Source organism: Hyla sarda, chromosome 1 (genome assembly GCF_029499605.1).
Source record: "Hyla sarda isolate aHylSar1 chromosome 1, aHylSar1.hap1, whole genome shotgun sequence".
NCBI classification, from domain to species: Eukaryota; Metazoa; Chordata; class Amphibia; order Anura; family Hylidae; genus Hyla; species Hyla sarda.
The window spans coordinates 32,071,535-32,093,107 of NC_079189.1; the positions used below are offsets into that span (position 1 = coordinate 32,071,535).

General features: G+C 41.3%; 1 protein-coding gene and 1 non-coding gene across 2 annotated transcripts in view; one reads left to right on the top strand and one right to left on the bottom strand.

Moving 5' to 3' along the window:
* Nucleotides 1–279: 279 nt before the first annotated feature.
* The window catches only part of ADRA1D (adrenoceptor alpha 1D), a 148,926-nt gene continuing 127,632 nt past the window's right edge, over nucleotides 280–21,573 (bottom strand). The window contains exon 2 of the mRNA XM_056553692.1: nucleotides 280–906. Coding sequence (XP_056409667.1) covers nucleotides 344–906 — 563 coding nt within the window. The 3' untranslated portion in view covers nucleotides 280–343. The remainder of the gene's footprint in view (nucleotides 907–21,573) is intronic.
* LOC130343259 (U2 spliceosomal RNA) lies at nucleotides 5,226–5,411 on the top strand. Its single transcript, XR_008882625.1, has one exon. It is a non-coding gene; the product is annotated as a U2 spliceosomal RNA (small nuclear RNA).

The window sequence follows — 21,573 nt, forward strand, 5'->3', positions numbered from 1 at the left end:
CATACTCAGTTGTGTTTAACCCTACACCCTGTGTTGGTGTAGACTTCTCTCCCATAGACGCTCAACCACCTAGATACTTTGAGGATGACAGGCGCCAAACATAACTGATATAGTATAATACTTCAACAACAACCGCTTGTATTGACGGCAAAAACTTAATACAGTCAAAGCACTTTCTTATTCAATTTTTTTTTTTTCAAAATTTTTATATTAATACCAAAATTTTTATTTACAATCCATAAATTCTTTTCACAAAATCACTATGACATCCCCCCCCACCCCCCCATCCCTCACATAAAAAGAAATGGCCATAAAATCAGGACAATATAAGACACATATATATCTAGATATCTGTTTCTCGGAGCCCGCAGCAGTCTGTGAGGTCGTACATTTGATACTCTAGTTCCGTAAAGTCATTGGAGACGGCCATGGAGATGGACTCCACCTCGCTCTTGTAGGCCGCCGAAATGTTGCTCTTCGTCGAGCTGTTCCTTATTTTATTAGAAAGGCTGTTCACTTTTTCTTTCAGCTGGGAAGAAGAGCTTCGGAAAGGAGAGATGAGTTTCCAACCGTTAGCGAAATCCATGGTCTTCCTCCTCGTGGCGATCCCGTGGTCGCCTGGGTTGAAAATAAATGAGGAGTTTAGGGAGGAGAAGTCTGTAGGGTGTTCTGCATCGGAACCCCTCCTGGAACTGGTCATGGAAGTTCTCCATTGCTGGTCGTAGACCCTCCACAGGGGGCGCCGCCTCCTCCGGCAGCGGCATCTCAGCAGTCTTATGAAGGCCCTTTTGAATTCCTTGCTGGAACATGGGTATATAATAGGGTTGACGCAGCTATTAAAGTATCCCAACCAGAAGATGACTTTAAAGACGGCATCCGAGGGTCTCAGTGAGGGAAAAAATGACCCTAAAAAGAGAGAAAAACAAAAAGACAAATAAGAACATTAGAACGGTCATATACAGTGATCCCTCAACTTACAATGGCCTCAACATACAATAGTTTCAACATACAATGGTCTTTTCTGGACCATTGTAACTTGAAACCAAACTCAGCATACAATGCTATGGAATCTGCGAAACGTGTCAATGGCTGGAAGAACCGACCAATCAGAATGGATATTTCACTGGTAGAACCCCTGTATTACTAACGTGCATGCACTGACTGGTGTCTGGTAGCGCCCCCTACAGTACAGGAAGGTACTACATGTTCTGTACTCTTTACCTGTGCCAGGGTTAGCTTCTCCTTTGGGCATCAGGTGAGGGCCGCTCCATTTCCCTTTTTTTTAGGACATTGCATGTTCTGTACAGGACCCTGAAGAAGCTTCTGTCCTCTACATAGAACAGTGTTTCCCAAAGAGGGTGCCTCCAGCTGTTGCAAAACTACAACTCCTAGCAGATCTTTCTTACTTTTATATATAAGGATTTGCTTTATCGCTATTAGTTATCTACTTATTTTTCTTTAATCTGCATTTTTTCCTATTTTTGGATGACATTTTGGGGGCTTCAGAACCAATTACCAGGTTTCCATAGAGTTATGGTCTCAACATACAATGGTCGTCCCGGAACCAATTAATATTGTAACTTGAGGGACCACTGTACTGTAGATCAGAATTTCCTAAACAGGGTGCCTTCAACTGTTGCAAAACTACAACTTCCAGCATGCCCGGACAGCCTTCGGCTGTCCGGGCATGCTGGAAGTTGTAGTTTTGCAACAACTGGAGGCACTCTGATTGGGAAAAACTTCTACAGGTAATTATTTTTGAGTTGTTACCATTCACTTTAAAGGGGTATTCCTCTAGAAAACATTATTTTTTAAATTAACTGGTGCCAGAAAGTTGTACAGAGTTGTAAATTACTTCTATTAAAAAATCTTAATCCTTCCTGTACTTATCAGCTGCTGTATAAACCAAAGGAAGTTCTTTTCTTTTTGAATTTCCTTCCTTTCTGACTACAGTGCTCTCTGCTGACATCTCTGCCCATTTTAGGAACTGTCCAGAGCATGATAGGTTTGCTATGGGGATTTGCTTGTACTCTGGACAGTTCCTAAAATGGACAGAAGTGTCAGCAGAGAGCACTGTGGTCAGACAGAGCTCAAAAGTATTGGAAGGATTAAGATTTTTAAATAGAAGTCATTTACAAATCTGTTTAACTTTCTGGTACGTGTTGATTTAAAAAAAAAATCCAGGAGAGAACTCCTTTAATAGAGTAGAACTGCAATACCAAACACAACCTGTGGACAGGTGGGGCACTGTTTTTTTTTTTTTTTTAAACTACATACATAATGACACATGGAGGTAAATGACTCTCACATTCTCAGTAAACTTACATGCAGCAAATATGTAACATTACATCCAGCAGCAAATATGCAGCACAATACGGCACGTGTGACCCTACCCTTAAACAGACTTGGAATTAGGGCACCTGAAGCCACAAAATAATACAAACAAACTGAATCTGCAAAACACCCCTCCTCTCCAGTAAAGGGACAATGTTAAACAGTGACCCCTAGTGGATAATGTTATAAAGAAAGAGTACTAGCTAAAAAGGTATACATAACTGTAGTGCTGCTAAAAGATACAAAGAAATCTATAACATACTGTACAACATGTCCAGGTGGTCCACCAGAGGAAATATTAAACTAAAGGGGTTCCAAGTTTTCACGTAAAGTACCACTGAGTATCTATTCTCATTCTATTCAAATTATATAAATTATATTAAAGGAGAACTCCAGCAAAAGTTAAAGTGTGTGTGTGTGTGTATATATATATATATATATATATATATATATATATATATATATATATATATGTCATATACATTGGTTAAAAATTTTTTATATTTTTGTCCCTACAGCTATTGTTTGTGTGTCTCTATGAGGAGTCCAAATACAGGAAGTGAGGGTGGACAAGCAGCTCTGTACACTGAGGACAAGCAGGGCTCTGTACACTGAGGACAAGCAGGGCTCTGTACACTGAGGACAAGCAGGGCTCTGTACACTGAGGACAAGCAAGGGCTCTGTAGAATGAGGACAAGCAGGTCTCTGTAAACTGAGGACAAGCAGGGCTCTGTAGAATGAGGACAAGCAGGGCTCTGTAGAATGAGGACAAGCAGTGCTCTGTAGAATGAGGACAAGCAGGGCTCTGTACACTGAGGACAAGCAGGGCTCTGTACACTGAGGACAAGCAGGGCTCTGTACACTGAGGACAAGCAGGGCTCTGTACACTGAGGACAAGCAGGGCTCTGTGCACTGAGGAAAAGCAGGGCTCTGTACACTGAGGACAAGCAGGGCTCTGTAGAATGAGGACAAGCAGTGCTCTGTACACTGAGGACAAGCAGGGCTCTGTACACTGAGGACAAGCAAGGCTCTGTAGAATGAGGACAAGCAGGGCTCTGTAGAATGAGGACAAGCAGGGCTCTGTACACTGAGGACAAGCAGGGCTCTGTACACTGAGGACAAGCAGGGCTCTGTACACTGAGGACAAGCAGGGCTCTGTGCACTGAGGACAAGCAGGGCTCTGTACACTGAGGACAAGCAGGGCTCTGTACACTGAGGACAAGCAGGGATCTGTACACTGAGGACAAGCAGGGCTCTGTACACTGTATTATTAAATACAGCTAAAAAATATATTCAAGCAAGAAGTACTCTACTCTGACAGATCACTGCCAGATTACATCAAAAGATGCATAAGGGTTCATATTTTATGTAATACGGGACCTCAGACGGCTGGGGGGGGGGCTAAAACCGGGCACTCCCGTATCCACCACGGTTTAAGTCCGGTGGGAAAACCGCATATGGGACAAAAATGATCCGACCAGAGTCAGCGCTTCACTCCGGACCGCTCATTGAAATACATTACATACATGCCGCATGCGGCAGGGATACAGGAGCACCCGGTTTTAGCTCCCCCCCAGCTGTATGTGGTTCCGTATTGCATAAAACGTGATGTGAATCCAGCCTAAGATATGTGTACAAACAAGGAAGCTAGATAGAGCATAAATCCGATTTGATGCGTACCTTTAAAAACTTTACATTCCAACGTGTTTCCCTCGCCAAAACAATAGCAGGGTTCATCAGAGGACTTGAACAGAATAACGTGTAAAAGATATCATAAGTCTAAACCATGGTCACATAACATGAATATGAAAAGGAAGATGCAGATGACATAGTATAGTATAGCAATGAATCAAAAACCATGCATAATGATGGTAGATACCATGGTCCTATATAGGACCACACACTCGCATACCTTCTAGATATGATGACTGTAACAAGGTACAGAAAATATAAGAGCCAGAATTTGACAGGTTCACAGTAGCGTTCTCAAAACAGACATTTGCAATTGCTAAAGGGCCCATGGTGAAAGGGGCCCAACACTGAGCTACAGATTTTCCTGTAGTTGCCCCTAGGAGTAGCTCACTGCATAGAATTGTTCATTGTCTGAAATTAAGAATGAGAAGATCTTTACTGACTATGGTTTATTACAGAACAATGAACAATATCTGTATTCCTTTAAGATATAAGTAGATCCAGACACAACTCAATAAATACTAGATGCCTAATGTATTCATGGGGAGCTAGACTGATTGGTTAGTAAGATTAGCTGAGCCCCCCTAATGCAATTAAGATTACTGTACAGTGTCCAGTGGTAGGAAACTTCATCTCTAAAGCTGGAAGAATTACAAATACAGCTTTGGAGTCTATTATAGACTCTTACGATTAGTACAAGATCTTCCACCAGAAGATCTGCACTGTCCATGAGAGGTAAATCAAGGCTTCCTTATCATTATTATCAGTAGCAGGCCAGTGCTTTGTGTAGCCACTTCCTTGCTATGCTACTTCTGTTTCTTCCTTTCTGCTCACATAGCACTTCACAAAGCCAGTAAATCAGTAACCCCTTCTCCCCCCACATGCCATCTATAGTAGTGTACTGCAGATCATCAGTGCTAGCCTCTTCAGTTCAGTGCCCTTTCACAAGCACTATCTCATGACATAGCAAAGAGGAGTAAAGTGCTGTGTTGTGCTTTGATTGACCAGAGGAGTAAGGGAGGAAGTAACTGTGTGTATACTACTGGAATGGTAAAAAAGAGAAATAGCTGTGCACCATGGAGGGGGCTCTCAACAACAGCAGTGAGAACCCTAAAACGACCTTGTCAGCACTTTTTAACAGGTTTCTTAAAAATCTTTTAACACAACAGGTACACTTTAAAGGGGTACTACGCCCTTAGATTGCTTCTCGGCCTTTTGGCTAAGATCAAGTGTAGTATCTGTTCTCATCAGTGGTTTGGTCTTTGCCATTGATGTAGGATGCATGGAGGGGGCAGGTGTAGCGGGGCATTTCGGGGCTAGTGCCAGAGGACCAGCTCAACGGCTGCCCTGATGTGACCTGTTTCCTCCAGGTCTCGCCATGAGATTGGGGGGTATAGAGACGAGGTACTTTTGTGCCTCGGGGAGTGGTGACCCTGAGGTGCCAAAACTCACTGAGTGAACGCACTGCACCATACACTCTTCACCTTTGGCACTCACCCTTGGTATCCTGGCCTTCTGGCTAGGATCAGGGTAATTTTTATAGATCCGGCCGGGTGACCGGGCAGTATATCTGCAATTATCCACTTATTTATTATTTTTGTCTGCCACTTTGTGTTTTGTTTGTACACAAGATTGTCAGGGTGCGGTAGCCCTTCTGGGTGTACCTCCTGGCGGTCTAGGGGAGGTGTGTGTGGCCATTTGGTTCCTCCCCTCCCTGCTACCCCTGGGCATCTTGGCTTTGGTCAAGATGCCATCAGTATACGGCTGATACCTTGGGTAATGCCTGGGTTGAAGCCAGGTGCATTTATGACCCCTTAGTAGCTTCGGCGAAAAGGGGCATCGAACCTGGATCCTTGCAGGTGCCTTTTGGCCCGGAGGTGAAGGATAGGTTTGTTAGGGGTCTCGCTCCTGTTGGAGAAGGGCTTAGCGATATACCGCATCCTTTGTGCGCGTTTTTTTTTTGTGTGACGCGTTTGCATTTTATGCACTTTGGGTGATAGAGAGCACTTGCCTCGGCTCTTAATAAAAAAATAACTCTGCCCCTAGATATCTTCTCCCCTATCCTTGGATAAGACGTCTGATCGCGGGGGTCCCCAGTGGACCCCCGCGATCTCTGTGCTACACTTGGCATTTGTTTAGAGTGTCAGGTTCAGCGCTGAAGGCTCCGCCCTGCATCACCAGTCATCTGGCACGGAGCGAAGTTTGAAGTTGGGGTGCCGCAGCTGAGATCGCGGGGGTTCCCAACGGCGGGACCCCCGTGATAAGACATCTTATCCCCTATCCTTTGGATAGGGGATAAGATATCTAGGGGCGGAGTAACCCTTTAACTCTTCAGCTTGGTTTGTTCAGATTGGCTGTTGTGTACGAGCACAAGCTCATTAGTCAATGTTTTTTAATATTAGGTCTATTAGATGGCTTATATTAGGCTGGGTTCACATATATCCGCCATCTGGCTCAGAGAATCCAGCAGGATGGGGGAATTCAGCAATATGCATTCCCCGAACCAGCGCCTGTGGGGCACGTCAGAAATACGCTGTCCATACGGAGACGCTGGATGAAAGTGAATTGTCCCATTCAAATGAATTGGATCAGTTGTATCATCTGTTTCCCCCTGATGCTTTATCTACAGCGCCACAGGGACACACTGCCGGATATATGTAAAGGGGCCTTACAGGAACGGTATCTCTGAAATGGTAATGGGGAATTTACAGAAGACACATGTAATGTACAGTCATTATCTTAGATCAACATATATGAGAAACTATGGAGAGAGAAAAAGTATATCTGATAAATATATCAAGGAAAATTGTCAGAGAGACAGATAAAAGATAGATATATAGATATGAGATAGATAGATAGATATGATATAGATAGATAGATATGAGATAGATAAATAAATAGATAGATAAGAGATAGATATGAGACAGATAGCTAGATAGATAGATAGATATGAGATAGATATGAGATAGATAGATAGATATGAGATAGATAAATATGAGATAGATAGATAGATAGATATGAGATAGATATGAGATATATAGATAGATATGAGATAGATAGATAGATAGATAGATAGATATGAGATAGATATGATATAGATAGATAGATATGAGATAGATAGATATGAGATAGATAGAAAGATAGATATGCGATAGATAGATAAATAGATAAATAAGAGATAGATATGAGATAGATAGATAGATATGAGATAGATAGATATGAGATAGATAGATAGATATGAGATAGATAGATAGATATGAGATAGATACATATGAGATAGATAAATAGATAGATAGATAGGAGATAGGAGATAGATAGACAGATAGATAGATATGAGATAGATAGATAGATAGATAGATAGATATGAGAGAGATAGATAGATAGATATGAGATAGATAGATAGATAGATATATATGAGATATATAGATATGAGATAGATAGATAGATATGAGATAGATAGATAGATAGATATGAGATAGATACATATGAGATAGATAGATAGATAGATAGATAGATAGGAGATAGGAGATAGATAGACAGATAGATAGATATGAGATAGATAGATAGATAGATAGATAGATAGATAGATAGATAGATATGAGAGAGATAGATAGATAGATATGAGATAGATAGATAGATAGATATGAGAGAGATAGATAGATAGATATGAGATAGATAGATAGATAGATAGATAGATAGATAGATAGGAGATAGATAGATAGATAGACAGATAGATTTGTACAGCCCTTCAGGAGCCTTTTGACAGCACATGAAGCCTCAGTCTCCAGTAATATGAATGGATACATGGTGTTTCCTCAGTGTTGCTCCTAAGATGTCAGTGATAAAATGCCATGTTGTTCCTATCTATATTACACAATCCCCAGGGTGTTGACATTGGCTGTACCTTTATTCCTCAGGCTCGGCTCAATCATAACAAAGAAGCAAGAAAAGGTTCTTGTTCCATATTTCTTCCAAATATTTAACTCACTGAACTGCTTGGCTGCTTGTGGATTAAGATCAAAGGACCAACCACAACCTCCTCTCCACTACCCAAACAGTGCAAGTGACAACTACTCCACATGGGGTCTGCGAACAGCGAAACACAGCAGGTCATGTGCAACACAGAGCAACACAATCCCAGGCACATTGTGGATACTACTTCTCAGTAACAATATGTTATGTACAGTTATTTCCTATAATATACACACAAAGGGGCAGTATTATAGCAGTTATATTCTTGTATATAGGAGCAGTATTATAGTAGTTATATTCTTGTACATAGGAGGTAGTATTATAGTAGTTATATTCTTGTATATAGGAGCAGTATTATAGTAGTTATATTCTTGTATATAGGAGACAGTATTATAGTAGTTATATTCTTGTACATAGGAGGTAGTATTATAGTAGTTATATTCTTGTATATAGGAGCAGTATTATAGTAGTTATATTCTTGTATATAGGAGACAGTATTATAGTAGTTATATTCTTGTACATAGGATGCAGTATTATAGTAGTTATATTCTTGCACATAGGAGGCAGTATTATAGTAGTTATATTCTTGTATATAGGAGCAGTATTATAGTAGTTCTATTCTTGTATATAGGAGGCAGTATTATAGTAGTTATATTCTTGTATATAGGAGGCAGTATTTTAGTAGTTATATTCTTGTATATAGGAGCAGTATTATAGTAGTTATATTCTTGTATATAGGAGCAGTATTATAGTAGTTATATTCTTGTACATAGGAGGTAGTATTATAGTAGTTATATTCTTGTATATAGGAGGCAGTATTTTAGTAGTTATATTCTTGTATATAGGAGCAGTATTATAGTAGTTATATTCTTGTTCTTAGGAGGCAGTATTATAGTAGTTATATTCTTGCACATAGAGGCAGTATTATAGTAGTTATATTCTTGTATATAGGGGCAGTATTATAGTAGTTATATTCTTGTATATAGGAGCAGTATTATAGTAGATATATTCTTGTACATAGGAGGCAGTATTATAGTAGTTATATTCTTGCACATAGAGGCCCTATTATTGTAGTTATATTTGTGGACATAGGGGCAGTATTATTATAGTTATTTTCATGTACATAGGAGGCAGTATTATGGTAGATATATTTTTGTACATAGGAGCAGTATTATAGTAGTTATATTCTTGTACATAGGAGGCAGTATTATGGTAGATATATTTTTGTACTGTCTGAAGATGATATTCAGCCTTGTTTATAAGGCCAGTACTCTGGCTCAGAATCAATGTTTTTTCATGTATTATTTGGGAATGTGTATTGCACTATAGATGGTAATATCAATATTGACCAGCATTGCTCTTTAAAATACAGGTCTGCCTTGTAAAACATGAAACACTAATAATCTTCAGGGACAGTTCCAAGTTTTAAAACACTTGTCCCTTGGAATTTGTAGAAATGTCTGTGTTTTCTTAGGATTGGCTCCCTACAGACACAAATCCCTTCAATTATTTATATTAGACTCGATTCTCACCATCATGTCATCTTTCTTACATTTTTAAAGGACAACTCCATAATTCCATTTTTGGACAGCTCTATGGATACCTGGCTTAGTGAACATATTATCTTGACAAATATTAATACATCTTGAAGCAAAAACATATTTTGAAGACAACAATATTGCAATGTAAGGGATTTTAAAGGGATATTCCACTGGCCAGCGTTCGGAACCTTTAGTTCTGAACGCTGTGTGCACGCTGCGGGGTAGGCAACGCCCCTCGTTACCTCAGACCATGCCCCCTCAATGCAAGTCTATGGGAGGGGGCATTGCTTCCTCCCATAGACTTGCATTGAGGGGGTGTTGTCTGACGTCAAAAGGGGGCGTGACCAACCCCCGCAGCGCGCACACAGCATTTGGAACTAAATGTTCCGAACACTGGCTAGTGGAGTACTCCTTTAAAGGCCTAGCCTCACCACAGACAGCCTTTTTTTGTGTGGCAGACACTTCAACTAAGGAGCACATTGGTGTCCAGGATATGATCGCCAAAATGGCGTGAGAGTAGACAACAAACTTGCCAGAAACAGTTTGGTTTCGATGGGGGCACCATGTAAACTATTGCTGGTGACACGACCCCTTTCAGGAAGCACATCTAACTGATTGTACATATGCCTCGAAGCTGAAGATTATCCTCCATATCCTATTCTTAGTGTAGTCTAATAAAAAAACATGCAACTAATCCCAAACTCTGCTTGAGTACACAAGGTTCAGCTTATAGACTTATAGAAAGTCCGTCCATAAATAAATGAAAGAAAAGTTTTGAAAATGATCCAGGAGTTATATCTTAGAATCACAATTGCGTAATGAGGCTGTAACTTTTTGACTAGGCCTATATCTTGGTATTTCTTTTTATTATTTATACTTGTTATATGTTGAATACTAGATATGTCTTTCATTGCACTAAACTTACAGTGCATTTTAAAAATCTTTCAACTTTTTCACTTTTCTCACATTTTGTTATGTTGCGGCCTTGTGCTAAAAAAAAAAAAAAAAAAAAAAAAAACATTTCCCGGTTTCCCCTATTATTCTGCACTTAATACCTTGCATACCACATAGCTTAAAGGGGTATTTCGGCAAAAGACATCTTATCCCCTATCCAAAGGATAGGAGATAACATGACTAATTGTGGGGGGCGATCTCCGCGATCTCCGTGCAGCACCCACATTCCATGCAGGGCTGCTGCTCCAGTCTCAGAAACCTCTTTCTTACCGGGACTGGAGACGTGGTGTCACGCCCCCTTAGTTTATGTCTATGGGAGGGGGCGTGGCGGCCGTCCTTTGGATAGGGGATAAGATGTCTTTGGCTGGAATACATCTTTAAACCCCTTTGGCAGTCAAGGACATTTACAGAGTTGTCCCTAAACTGCTTCTGTGTTGTCTTGGCTGTGTGCTTAGGGTCATAGTCTGATGAACCTTCGGCTCAGTCTGGATCAGGTTTTCAGTAAGAATATCTCCTTTTCTTTGGTCCATTCAGCTTTTCTTCAACCCTGAGCAATCTTTCAGTCACTGACAAACACCCTCACAGCATGATGCTGCCACCACCACACTTCCCTATGTAAATAGTCAAATGGTGAGCAGTAACTGGTTTTCTCCAGACATGACATTTGGAGGCTGCAGTGATGGTTTTGGACCTTCTGGAAGTTTCTCCCATCTGCACACAGGATATTTGGAGCTCAGCCAGAGTGACCAGTGGGTTACTGCTCACCACTCTTGCCAAGGTCCTTCTCCCCAGATTAGTTTGGTAGTTTGGAGTCCTCATTCAAAACTTCATCCCTTAAAGAATGACGGAGGCCACTGTGGTTTTGGAACATTTCAGTGCAGCAGAAAGTTTTTCCTCCTTCTCCAGATCTGTACCCTCACACAATCCTGTCTCTGAGCTCTGCAGGCAGTTCTTTACACCTCATGTCTTGGTTCTTGTTCTGATATACATTGTCAGCTGTGAGACATTATATTTAAAGGGCTGTGTCTTTCCAAATCTGATCCAATCCAATCAGCTGAATTTACCCCACGTGACTCAACATAACAAAATGTGAACAAAGTAATAGGGTCTGAAGACTTTTCAAATGTTTTGTATGATCTTTTTTGTCTGTGCTTTCTATGGATAACTTTATATCACTGCAGTAGGACAAATTCTTATTGGTGCTCGACCTCATTATGGGACTTGCTAAGAAAGGGGATGTTTCACGAAATGTGTCATAGGCCATATATTAAAAGGTTGTTCCATGAAGGCAATTCCTTTTCATATTGCCACTCTGGACTTCACTCAGAAAGGAGATTGGGCACATAGACTATGGTACAGAAAGAGAAGAGACATCCCATTACTTAAAAAATAACAAATTGTTCTGAACGCTGGAGCCGATGCCGTAAGCTCATGACATCATATCCCCGCCCCTCATGATGTCATGCCCCACCCCCTCAATGCAAGTCTATGGGAGGCGCGTGACAGCCGCCACGCCCCCTACCACAGACATGCATTGAGGGGGCGGGGCATGATGTCATGAGGGGGCGGGGATATGACATCACAAGCTCCAGCATTCGGAACAGTACCCCTTTAGCATCATAATTATTAGTCTTTTTTCTACCCCAGTGTACCTTGCCATCTGCATCTAAGTTAGTGGTCCCCTAGTGGACCAGGTTATTTTACCATTTGGTAGGATATTACATTTGAGATTTGGCATATTTGTCTGCACCATCCGATTTTCTAATACTATTCTGCTTACTAAGGTCCCCCGATCAACCCTATTATTGTCATTGGAGTGAAACATGTTGAGATATTTGGGACATATTTTGTCCATGATGTTTTACAGGCAGGAATTTGTATTAGTACTTTGGTATATTCTAGTAAGTTGAGGCCATATTTGCCTCACATCCCACACAGTCTCATACATCTCTAGACCTACGTAACCAGTTACTACATTATTTCGGTGATATTTCTTCTTCTCGCTCTAACAACAATCTTACAAATCTTTTTGGTCTGTGATGGTGCTATAAGCAATAAGCACTTTAATACGGTGCCTACAACGAAAACCAAACTTTGCCTACAAAATTCATGCTACAATGTTTTTTAAATTCCATGAGAATAATATCTAAATGTGTTAAATTAGAGACAGACAAGGGTACAGTATGGTCCCATTTTTTTAAATTTTTTTTTCTATTTGGCCTATGAAAGTAGAAAGCTTGGGTTAGGTTTTTTCCCATATGCTATAAAAATAGGAAGGGAGATTAGTTTCCATCTTGCAAGCAATGATAATGTAGATAATGGGGATAGGGGAAGATTTCCCAAAAAATATTGTTAAAGATGTGAAAACATTTCTAAAAAAATTAATTAAAACGGCCACTAGGGGTCTCTGCCTCTTTAATAATGCAAATGAACACTGTTATCCTAGTCTTTTTAGTCCGAGTAACTAGAAGTTTGGACTTGTTTGCTGAGAGGAGGTGAGGTTATCTCTCTGCTCTGCTCTCTCAAATGCCTCAGTGCAGACTGCAGATTTTACCAGTCTGAGCTGAACCACTGTGAGATCCAGACGAGATACAGACAGCTTGCAGCCTTTTTAGAAGAGGAGCATTTCTATGCACACTGACAAACTATACAATCTGATAAATTATTATTTATTTGCAAAATGATTTCTCCTTGGTCATTTTGTGAACTGTTTTCTTATGTATTTGCATCATATAGGTTCCACCGCTGCTGCTTTAGGGTTATATAAAGTGTGCACTTTAGGTACAAAGCTTTGCAAATGTAAAAATGTTTGTGCAGACCTCATGACAAGAGAAAGGGAAGAAGAGTTTATAGTGCTCATAAAGAAATTTCCCCAGCCACCAGGAGAACTGCCAGAACAGTGAGCATAGTAAAACATAGATCAAAAGGTATTTTACATATAAAATATATATTTTATGCACATATTATTATAAGTTTGAAATTACACAAAAGCCAGGTGGTTTGACCCCATTGTTTGATAACCCGGCTTTTTTAATGGGGTTTAAGGACCCAATTTATCTTCACGTCTAAGAATTGAGAAGGGCAGAATACAAGATTTATTAATACAGGATCAACCTGTTGTCATGAACAGATGGACAACAGCATTCCCTGACTCCAAAATGTCATGACTAGAATACATCCAGATAAAAAAAAATTTAGCCCTAAATTTTAAAGGGGTATTTCAGTGAAAAGCTGGCTCCAGAAAGTTAAACATATTTGCTAATTCCTTGTATTAAAAAATCTTAATCCTTCCAGTACTTATCAGCTGCTGAAGTTGAGTTGTTCTTTTCTGTCTGACAACAGTGCTCTCTGGTGACACCTCTGTCTGTCTCAGGAACTGTCCAGAGTAGGAGCAAAATCCCCATAGCAAACCTCTCCTGCTCTGGACGGTTCCTGAGACAGACAGAGCTGTCAGCAGAGAGCACTGTTGTCAGACAGAAAAGAACAACTCAACTTCAGCAGCTGATAAGTACTGGAAGGATTAAGATTTTTTTAATAGAAGTAATTTACAAATCTGTTTAACTTTCTGGAGCCAGTTGATATGAAAAAAAAATAGTTTTCACTGGAATATCCCTTTAAGGCAAAGGATATCTGACCTTGTTCAGCTATAGATACGTTGTTCATGGATACAGATATATGTACCAAGATTCTATCTAAGTCTGATCAGTCTGATGAAGGGTCACATGACCTGAAAAGCGTCACTGCTACCTCCGCATGTTGGTATGTGTATTTTATCTGCTCCTGTGATTTTACCTCCTATAAACTGAAGATTATTAAGTGCTGGTTCCCGTTCTTTTATTGCCATTCTATATAAGGTATACCATCTGCTGTTAACAACATGCAACCCCGGTAGGGCTACCTTCTTTTGATAAGTGAGAAGAGGAGCTAGGGGTAGCCTTGAATGAGGAAGACGTGGGGAAAATCTGTACATTTTCATATCAGATGTCTTGCTCTGCCAGTGTGAAAGAGAAAAATTACAAGATCATCTCTAGATGGTATAGGTACCCCGTGTTAATGCATAGAGTGTTCCCGGAGGTGTCTAACATGTGCTGGAGGTGTAAAACAGAGAAGAGCACCCTGCTCCACTTATGGTGGGGCTGCCCTAGGATTAAAGGGGTACTCCGCCCCTAGACATCTTATCCCCTATCCAAATGATAGGGGATAAAATGTCTGATCTCGGCTTCGGCACCCCAGACGTCCGGTGCATGGAGTGAACTTCTCTCCGTGTCGGATGACTGGCGATATGGGGCGGAGACTCGTGACGTCACAGTCAAATGCAAGTCTCGTGACGTCCCAAAAATGCAAGTCTATGGGAGGAGGAGTGGCGGCCATCACTCCCCCTCCCACAGACTTGCATTGAGGGGGCGTGGCCGTGATGTCATGAGCCTCTGGTGCTGCACCGGACACTCTAAACGAACTGCCTGGTGCAGCAGGGTGATTGCGGGTGTCCCCAGCAGTGGGACCCCCGTGATCAGACATCTTATGCCCTATACTTTGGATATGGGATAAGATGTCTAGGAGCGGAGTACCCCTTTAAAGTGTTGACAAGGTCATTTTAGGGTTAGTCTCACTGTAAGCTGGTTGTAAAGAGGGAGCATGTTGGGGGGAAATCAGTCTGTGTTTTTTTTTTTCTTCTCACTCTTTTCTTTTCGGGGGGGGGGGGGGGGGGAGCAGATAGAGGTAACCCACTTTCCATATGTAGCTGGTCATAGTAGCATGACAAAGTTAAGATAGCTGTGAAAGCATCAGAGAGGAGGGTGGGCTAAGGTACGGAGTGCAATTCTTGTTAAATGGGCACTCTTATTAAAACTAATTTTTGCTATTGCTTATGGTAAATAAGAAATCTTTCTATTGTACTTTGTTTAAAAAAATTCAGTTTTCTATGTTTTATTTGTGTTTAAAAAAGCTGCCATTAGGTGTCTACCTACCTGTCCAGAGCACATTTTCCCCTCCCCCACCCCCCATCTCTTGCACAGACATTGGACTCCTGCTGGAATCAGGAAATACAGTCTCAAGTGCTGAGGGGTGTGTGTGCAGCCTTATCCAATCATAGCTCATCTCACACTGAACAGCTCTGGGCTGTGTGTAGCAGAGTGAGAAAGGAAATTCTTCCCTGTATGGCTTCAGATGATGTCACGCCTGCTGGGGAACGCCCCTCCCCAGTCTGTGAATCTGACTGACTAATCAGAAAATACAGAGCAATATCAAGGTAGAAACTAACAAATAACAAAAAATAAAGGCAGGGGGTGGTTTTTTATGATGGGGCAGTGAACTGGGAGGATTATACAATTTAACAAGATCATGAGGAGTGCTTCCAGGTATGAAGCGCTCCTGCCCCTACACCCGTTTTTGTTATTATTTTCCTTTTTTTTTTACATTATGTTTTGTTTCACAAAGGTACTCTTGTTTATCACTATGATTAGATGTACTTCATTTTCAAAATCAATTAAAAATGTATTAAAAATAAATATTATTTTGCATACAGGTCTTAGGGCACATTACTACACTGACTTGAATTTTTTTTACATTTTTCTTACTATTGACAGCAATGATTTAAACTTTCTTTTGGCTTCCCAGAATCAGCATTACATAATAGTGTGGTCAGGAATCCATCAGCACTACCCTCAGGAGGAGGCATTATTCCGTTCCGCACTATGATTACATTTTGTTTCTTTCCTTAGAAGTTTGATATGTTAACAAAAAAAAAAAACAAAGAAAACTGTAAAACAAGTCAGCCATTAAATTGAAAAGTAAATGCCTAAATGCTCCACGTGGTCGATATGTCACAAAGAAATCACTATTTTTATAGTTATATTCTTGATTTGGAGAACGTATTAGAAGCCAAGGCTGGCGGCTGCTATTGATGTTATATTGAAGTGGGAACACAGAGTTTACCCAAATGCTGAGATTTCTTAAGAGAGAATTTTATAGAAAAACAACAACATTAAGATAAATAGTGACTGCGCCATAAGAGCTTCATGAAAAGATGGCTTCAAGAGGGTCTCATTAGAGGAACGCAAGTGAAGGAGCCTGAGAGGAAGATAAAAGGAGCTTGGAACTAAGTAAAAGGAATGACTGGCTTCATTATTTATCTTAATGGTATTAGGTATTGGGTTTATTGATCTTTTTTTTTGCTATTGTATAATGTAATAAACTTCGGTCAGAGGACGTTTTGTTTTGCAGTTACTTATATTTGGAAAATATGTTTGATTCAAGAAGACAAAATGACATTAAGCAGTGAAATTTTAAAAGCCCATTCAAACTTCCTAGCAAAATTCCACTGTGGAAAATACAGTGCTGCAGCCTCCTATTGTTTTCAATGGGTCTCTGCTATACCATTCACAAAAAGTCAGCTGCAGAAATTCTGAATCCCAGAATATGACGAAATAATGAACATGTTCATTCTTTCAAAAAATTTATAGTAGAGCATTAAAGGACCCAGCTGGACCAAGCAAAGAAGCAGCAGTGGTGAAGTCAACATTCTTCTAAAGCTTTGCCTCTGCACCAAGCCTGCCGCCCGAACGAGGTAGATAACGGGACAATGGGACTAAAGAATGGGGACAGGTAACTATTGTTATCATCAGTGTCACCCACACTACTTACCTGTATCAACAGGTTAGTGCGGGTGAAACTGGCATCAGTATCCCTTTAGGGTACCGCAATGGGTACCTTCAAGCACCCAATAACTTACCAAAAGCCCCCTGCAAGGGCTATTTCTAGGATAATTGTAAAGAATGACAATGTTTTCATAAAACAAGAAATTATTATCCTTTACATCTCAATTTGTGTCATTCTGGAATAGTGAATATGCAAATTGTTTAACTGTTTCTTGACCAAATAAGTATCTATATCTGCTGGTTTATAACCTAGAAGTTTATGCTCATTTTTTAATGGTTGGAAAGTTTTGTTTAGTTGAGAGATGGAGAAAATATAGCTCCATGAAGTAAGGTTTGTGAGGGCCATTACGGTTTTTAATAGGCGGACGGATAAATGGCGATTGGGTGCCAAGTGTGCGGCGCAGAGTGCTTTTGTCTGAAAGGAGTAGTGGTCAAGTATGCCTCTATACAAAGTTTAGGGGACAACTGAAGATCTATAGCTATAACCCTACTGTGCTGGTCCAGACAAAGACAAAAAAAAACTCTTATGTGGCTGATACCAATTGCCTTATACCAGGGGAAAATTTCCTTCCGACTCCAAATATGGCAAAATAAACCCCTGGATAAATATTCTGTCCCAAAAAATCAGTCACATAAAAGTCACATAAAAAAATGTATGTTGTCCAACATTCTTGTGTGCTGACATACAGGTTCTGTAGGGTGCCATATATATGGAGAGTTCCTGTAGGGTGCCATGCACCTTTAAGGGAGCCCTATTATGGGCATCATTGACAAAAATGTAGAGAAAATTGTCCTGTTAGTATGACCTACCGCTGCAAGTTTTTATTGTTATAAAACATCTCAGCTAGTAATTGTGTTTTCATTAGTCTAAGCTGCTTTCATTGTGTTTGTGTCTCGGGAGGTTCGACAAAGGGACTCTAAGACCTTAAATACTCATGAAAATCACATAAAAAGCTTTGTAAATAACTCTTGCAAATATAATTACACAAGAATTATATTCCGACTCATATGGGGTCTTTTGAAAAGTCTTTTTCGGCTCTAAATGAATACTTGTAGGAAGACAAATATTACTGACAACAGTGTTTCAAGCGAGGGATTACATAACTCTATTAAAGAAACACTCTGTTAGAGAAACAATGTCTACCCTGCCCTGGAGACCTCATTTTCCCTTCTATAAAGCAAATGTATTAAAAAAAGGTTCCAGCATCTTCAGGGGATTGGTGGTCTTTGTGAGAGCCATGAACTTACTTTTCTGGCACCAGTAACATGTCTTACTTTCTGAGGGTTTCACCATACTGGGAGCTACCTTGAAGAACAGCAGACCTGGTCTCTTGGTCAGCTACCATATATACTCGGCTGTCCGGGCATGCTGGGAGTTGTAGTTTTGAAACATCTGGAGGTCCGCAGGTTGAAGACCACTGCCGGGCCTTCATTATCATCCAGACCCCCCCTTTAGTTTTCTACTCACCTCCCCTTAGTGGGAAGGAAGGGTGAGCTGGTCAGGGCCATCTATGCTGCAGGGATTGTCGGGTGGGGAGGGTTAGTCGTTCCGGGCTGTCCGTCTTCACCAAGAGGCCCTCTTCTCTGCTCCGGGCCGGCCTCGGACTAGTGACGTTGCCTTGACGACGATGCACAGGGACATTCATACGCAGGGACGTCCCTGTGCGTCATCGTCGAGGCAACATCACTAGTCCGGGGCCGGCCCGGAGCGGAGAAGAGGGCCTCCCGGTGAAGACGGACAGTCCGGAACGACTAACCCTCCCCACTGGACGGTCCCTGCAGCATAGATGGCCCGGATCAGCTCACCCTTCCTTCCCACCGAGGGGAGGTGAGAAGAAAACTAAAAGGGGGGGGGGGGGGGGGTGTTCTGGATGATGATGAAGGCCCGGCAGTGGTCTTCAACCTGCGGACCTCCAGATGTTTCAAAACATGCATGCTGGGAGTTGTAGTTTTGCAACATCTGGAGGTCCGCAGGTTGAAGACCAGGATTGACAGGTGGTGATGATGAAGGGATGAAGGGGGGGGGATTATGACAGGGTGATGATGACAGGATGATGATGACAGGATGATGATGACAGGGTGGTGATGATGATGACTGTAGTGTTGATAACGTGGGTGTTGATGACGGGGGTGTTGATGAAGGGGGTGTTGATGACGGGTGTTGATGACGGGGGTGTTAATGACGGGGGTCTTGATGATGACATGGGGGGGATGATGTATTTCCCACCCAAGGATTATAGTCGAGTCAATAACGTTTCCTGGGTTTTTAGGGTGAAATTAGGGGCCTCGGCTTATATTCGGGTCGGCTTATACTCAAGTATATACAGTATGTTTTTTTTTACATATAAAAAGCCAGCTGCCTATACACAGAAAGGGAGGTGGGCAGACTTCCAGATGAACCCAACAGCATACATCTGTTACTGGATGTCTACTATGACCAAAGACATTGCCAGAAAGGAAAAAAGAAAAAGGTCCCAACAGGTTTCCACTGTGCAGTCAAAGGTTCATCAGGAGATCATTAGTTGGGATTACAAAGGCACAGAATGACCATGTGTCATATAGGATGAAAGAAGAAAAGATGATTGGATTCAAAGATGCAGTAATAATCATGTAAACAGGTGAAAAATATAAGATGTTAATGTTCTGGACTCATATAGAGACTGGAAACGGAGATGAGGGAATCAGCTGGTCATGGGGGACATGGGGGAGAGATAATGGGATAATGGATTCTGTTTTCTCCATGTTGAGTTTTAGTATGAAGGAGAAGGAGGATATAGCTGATTGATACTCTGGGATCCTTGATAGAAACATAGATGTTGTTACAAATGCTCAGCTGTATCGGTCAGGGGAGAGTGGAGAAGATCAATGACATCCAACATGTCCAACCTGACACCTTGCCTGATATCTGGAGATAGTGACGTGACCACCGAAAGTCAGCCAATCCCATCCAAACTGTAGAGTTTAGCCAACTTAAAACTCCCTACTTTGAAAGTGTCTGATCACAGGGATACGACCACTGCGACCACTCCACGATCTCCAGAAGACGACCCCATCTCTTGCTTTACATTGAAGTGTCAGTGTAATGTGTCAGTACGCGCTCTATGCATTGTCTACAGAAGCTTGTGTTTTTCCAGTACTCCCATAAAGCATGTGCAAACATGCCGCACCATGAACAGGGAGACCCTGTCCTTGAGATAGAGGATAAGAGTCTGATCATGGTGGGGTCCATCCACTGGGATAGGGGATTCTTTTAAAGTAGCAGAGGACCACTATAAGTCGTGGTCTCAACGATTTGAATGGGATTGACTGACCGTCTAATGATTATGGGGGATACGTTTTAAAATAGTGGAGTACCCCTTTATGACTAGACAGTATCCAAGATTCACCAGATTTGTGGTATAGGACCCAAGTGGCCACTCAGATTACAGGATACATGGACAAGGTGGAGGAAAATTGCAGAATTGTAAATGCAGCTCTAGAGTACAGACTGAAGAGTACAATATAATTTATGTCATGTACGGATAAGAACACAAGAGCGTCTATAGAAACTATAGAAGTAGGGAAAGAGATATCTACAGGACACTGCTCTGGACATTGTTTAGGAGACACTATATTAGGAGAACTGGAACCAAAGAAAAATCTCCATTGAAGTTACCTAAAATCTCCGATTAGCATGGTGAGATCAGGAGTAATGGCTATAGGCCGTAAAAACAACCAGTGGAAGACTACTTAAGGGTTAATTCCTCATCTCTGATTACTAAGTAGATAATTATACATAGAAACCGGATGAAATCCATCGACTGGAGCTGCCAGGTAGATGTCCACAGCTCAATAAGATGAGTGTGGGGGGTGGGGAGGGCGAAACGAAGTACGCAGAGGGATAATGACGCTCGGCTATTCCAGCACCACACGTTGCGTGTCTCGAGTAAGGCTGAGGTCCTGGGGGACATGATGAAGTATGTACAGCAATCAGTGAGAACATGAAGTCTGGAGATTCCCATGTAAATAAATATATGCAACCTAGAAACTGAGATACTGCGTCCGTCTAGTCCGGCCTCGGATATGTCTGTCCTAATTTAATATGGATTCTGGATAATCATGCAGGAGAGATGCGTGTAACCTATATAGGTCCGCCGCCATAAAAACATCTGGAGGTCCACAGTTTGAAGACCACTGTCCTGCACTTGCACCAGTGTCTTCCAGCTGGCCAGAATTTACTATGAGGAATGCCTTGCGATAAATTCTGGCTAACTGTAAAGTATGACATTGGCTCACATGCTACACTTTCCAAGGAGAGGGGTATGGGCGAAAAACAAACAAAACTGTTGAGAGTATTTGCCCATTTTATGGAAAGTGACTATGGGAAGGAGGTACAGTGACCCCTCGACCTACGATGGCCCCGACATACGATCATTTCAACATAC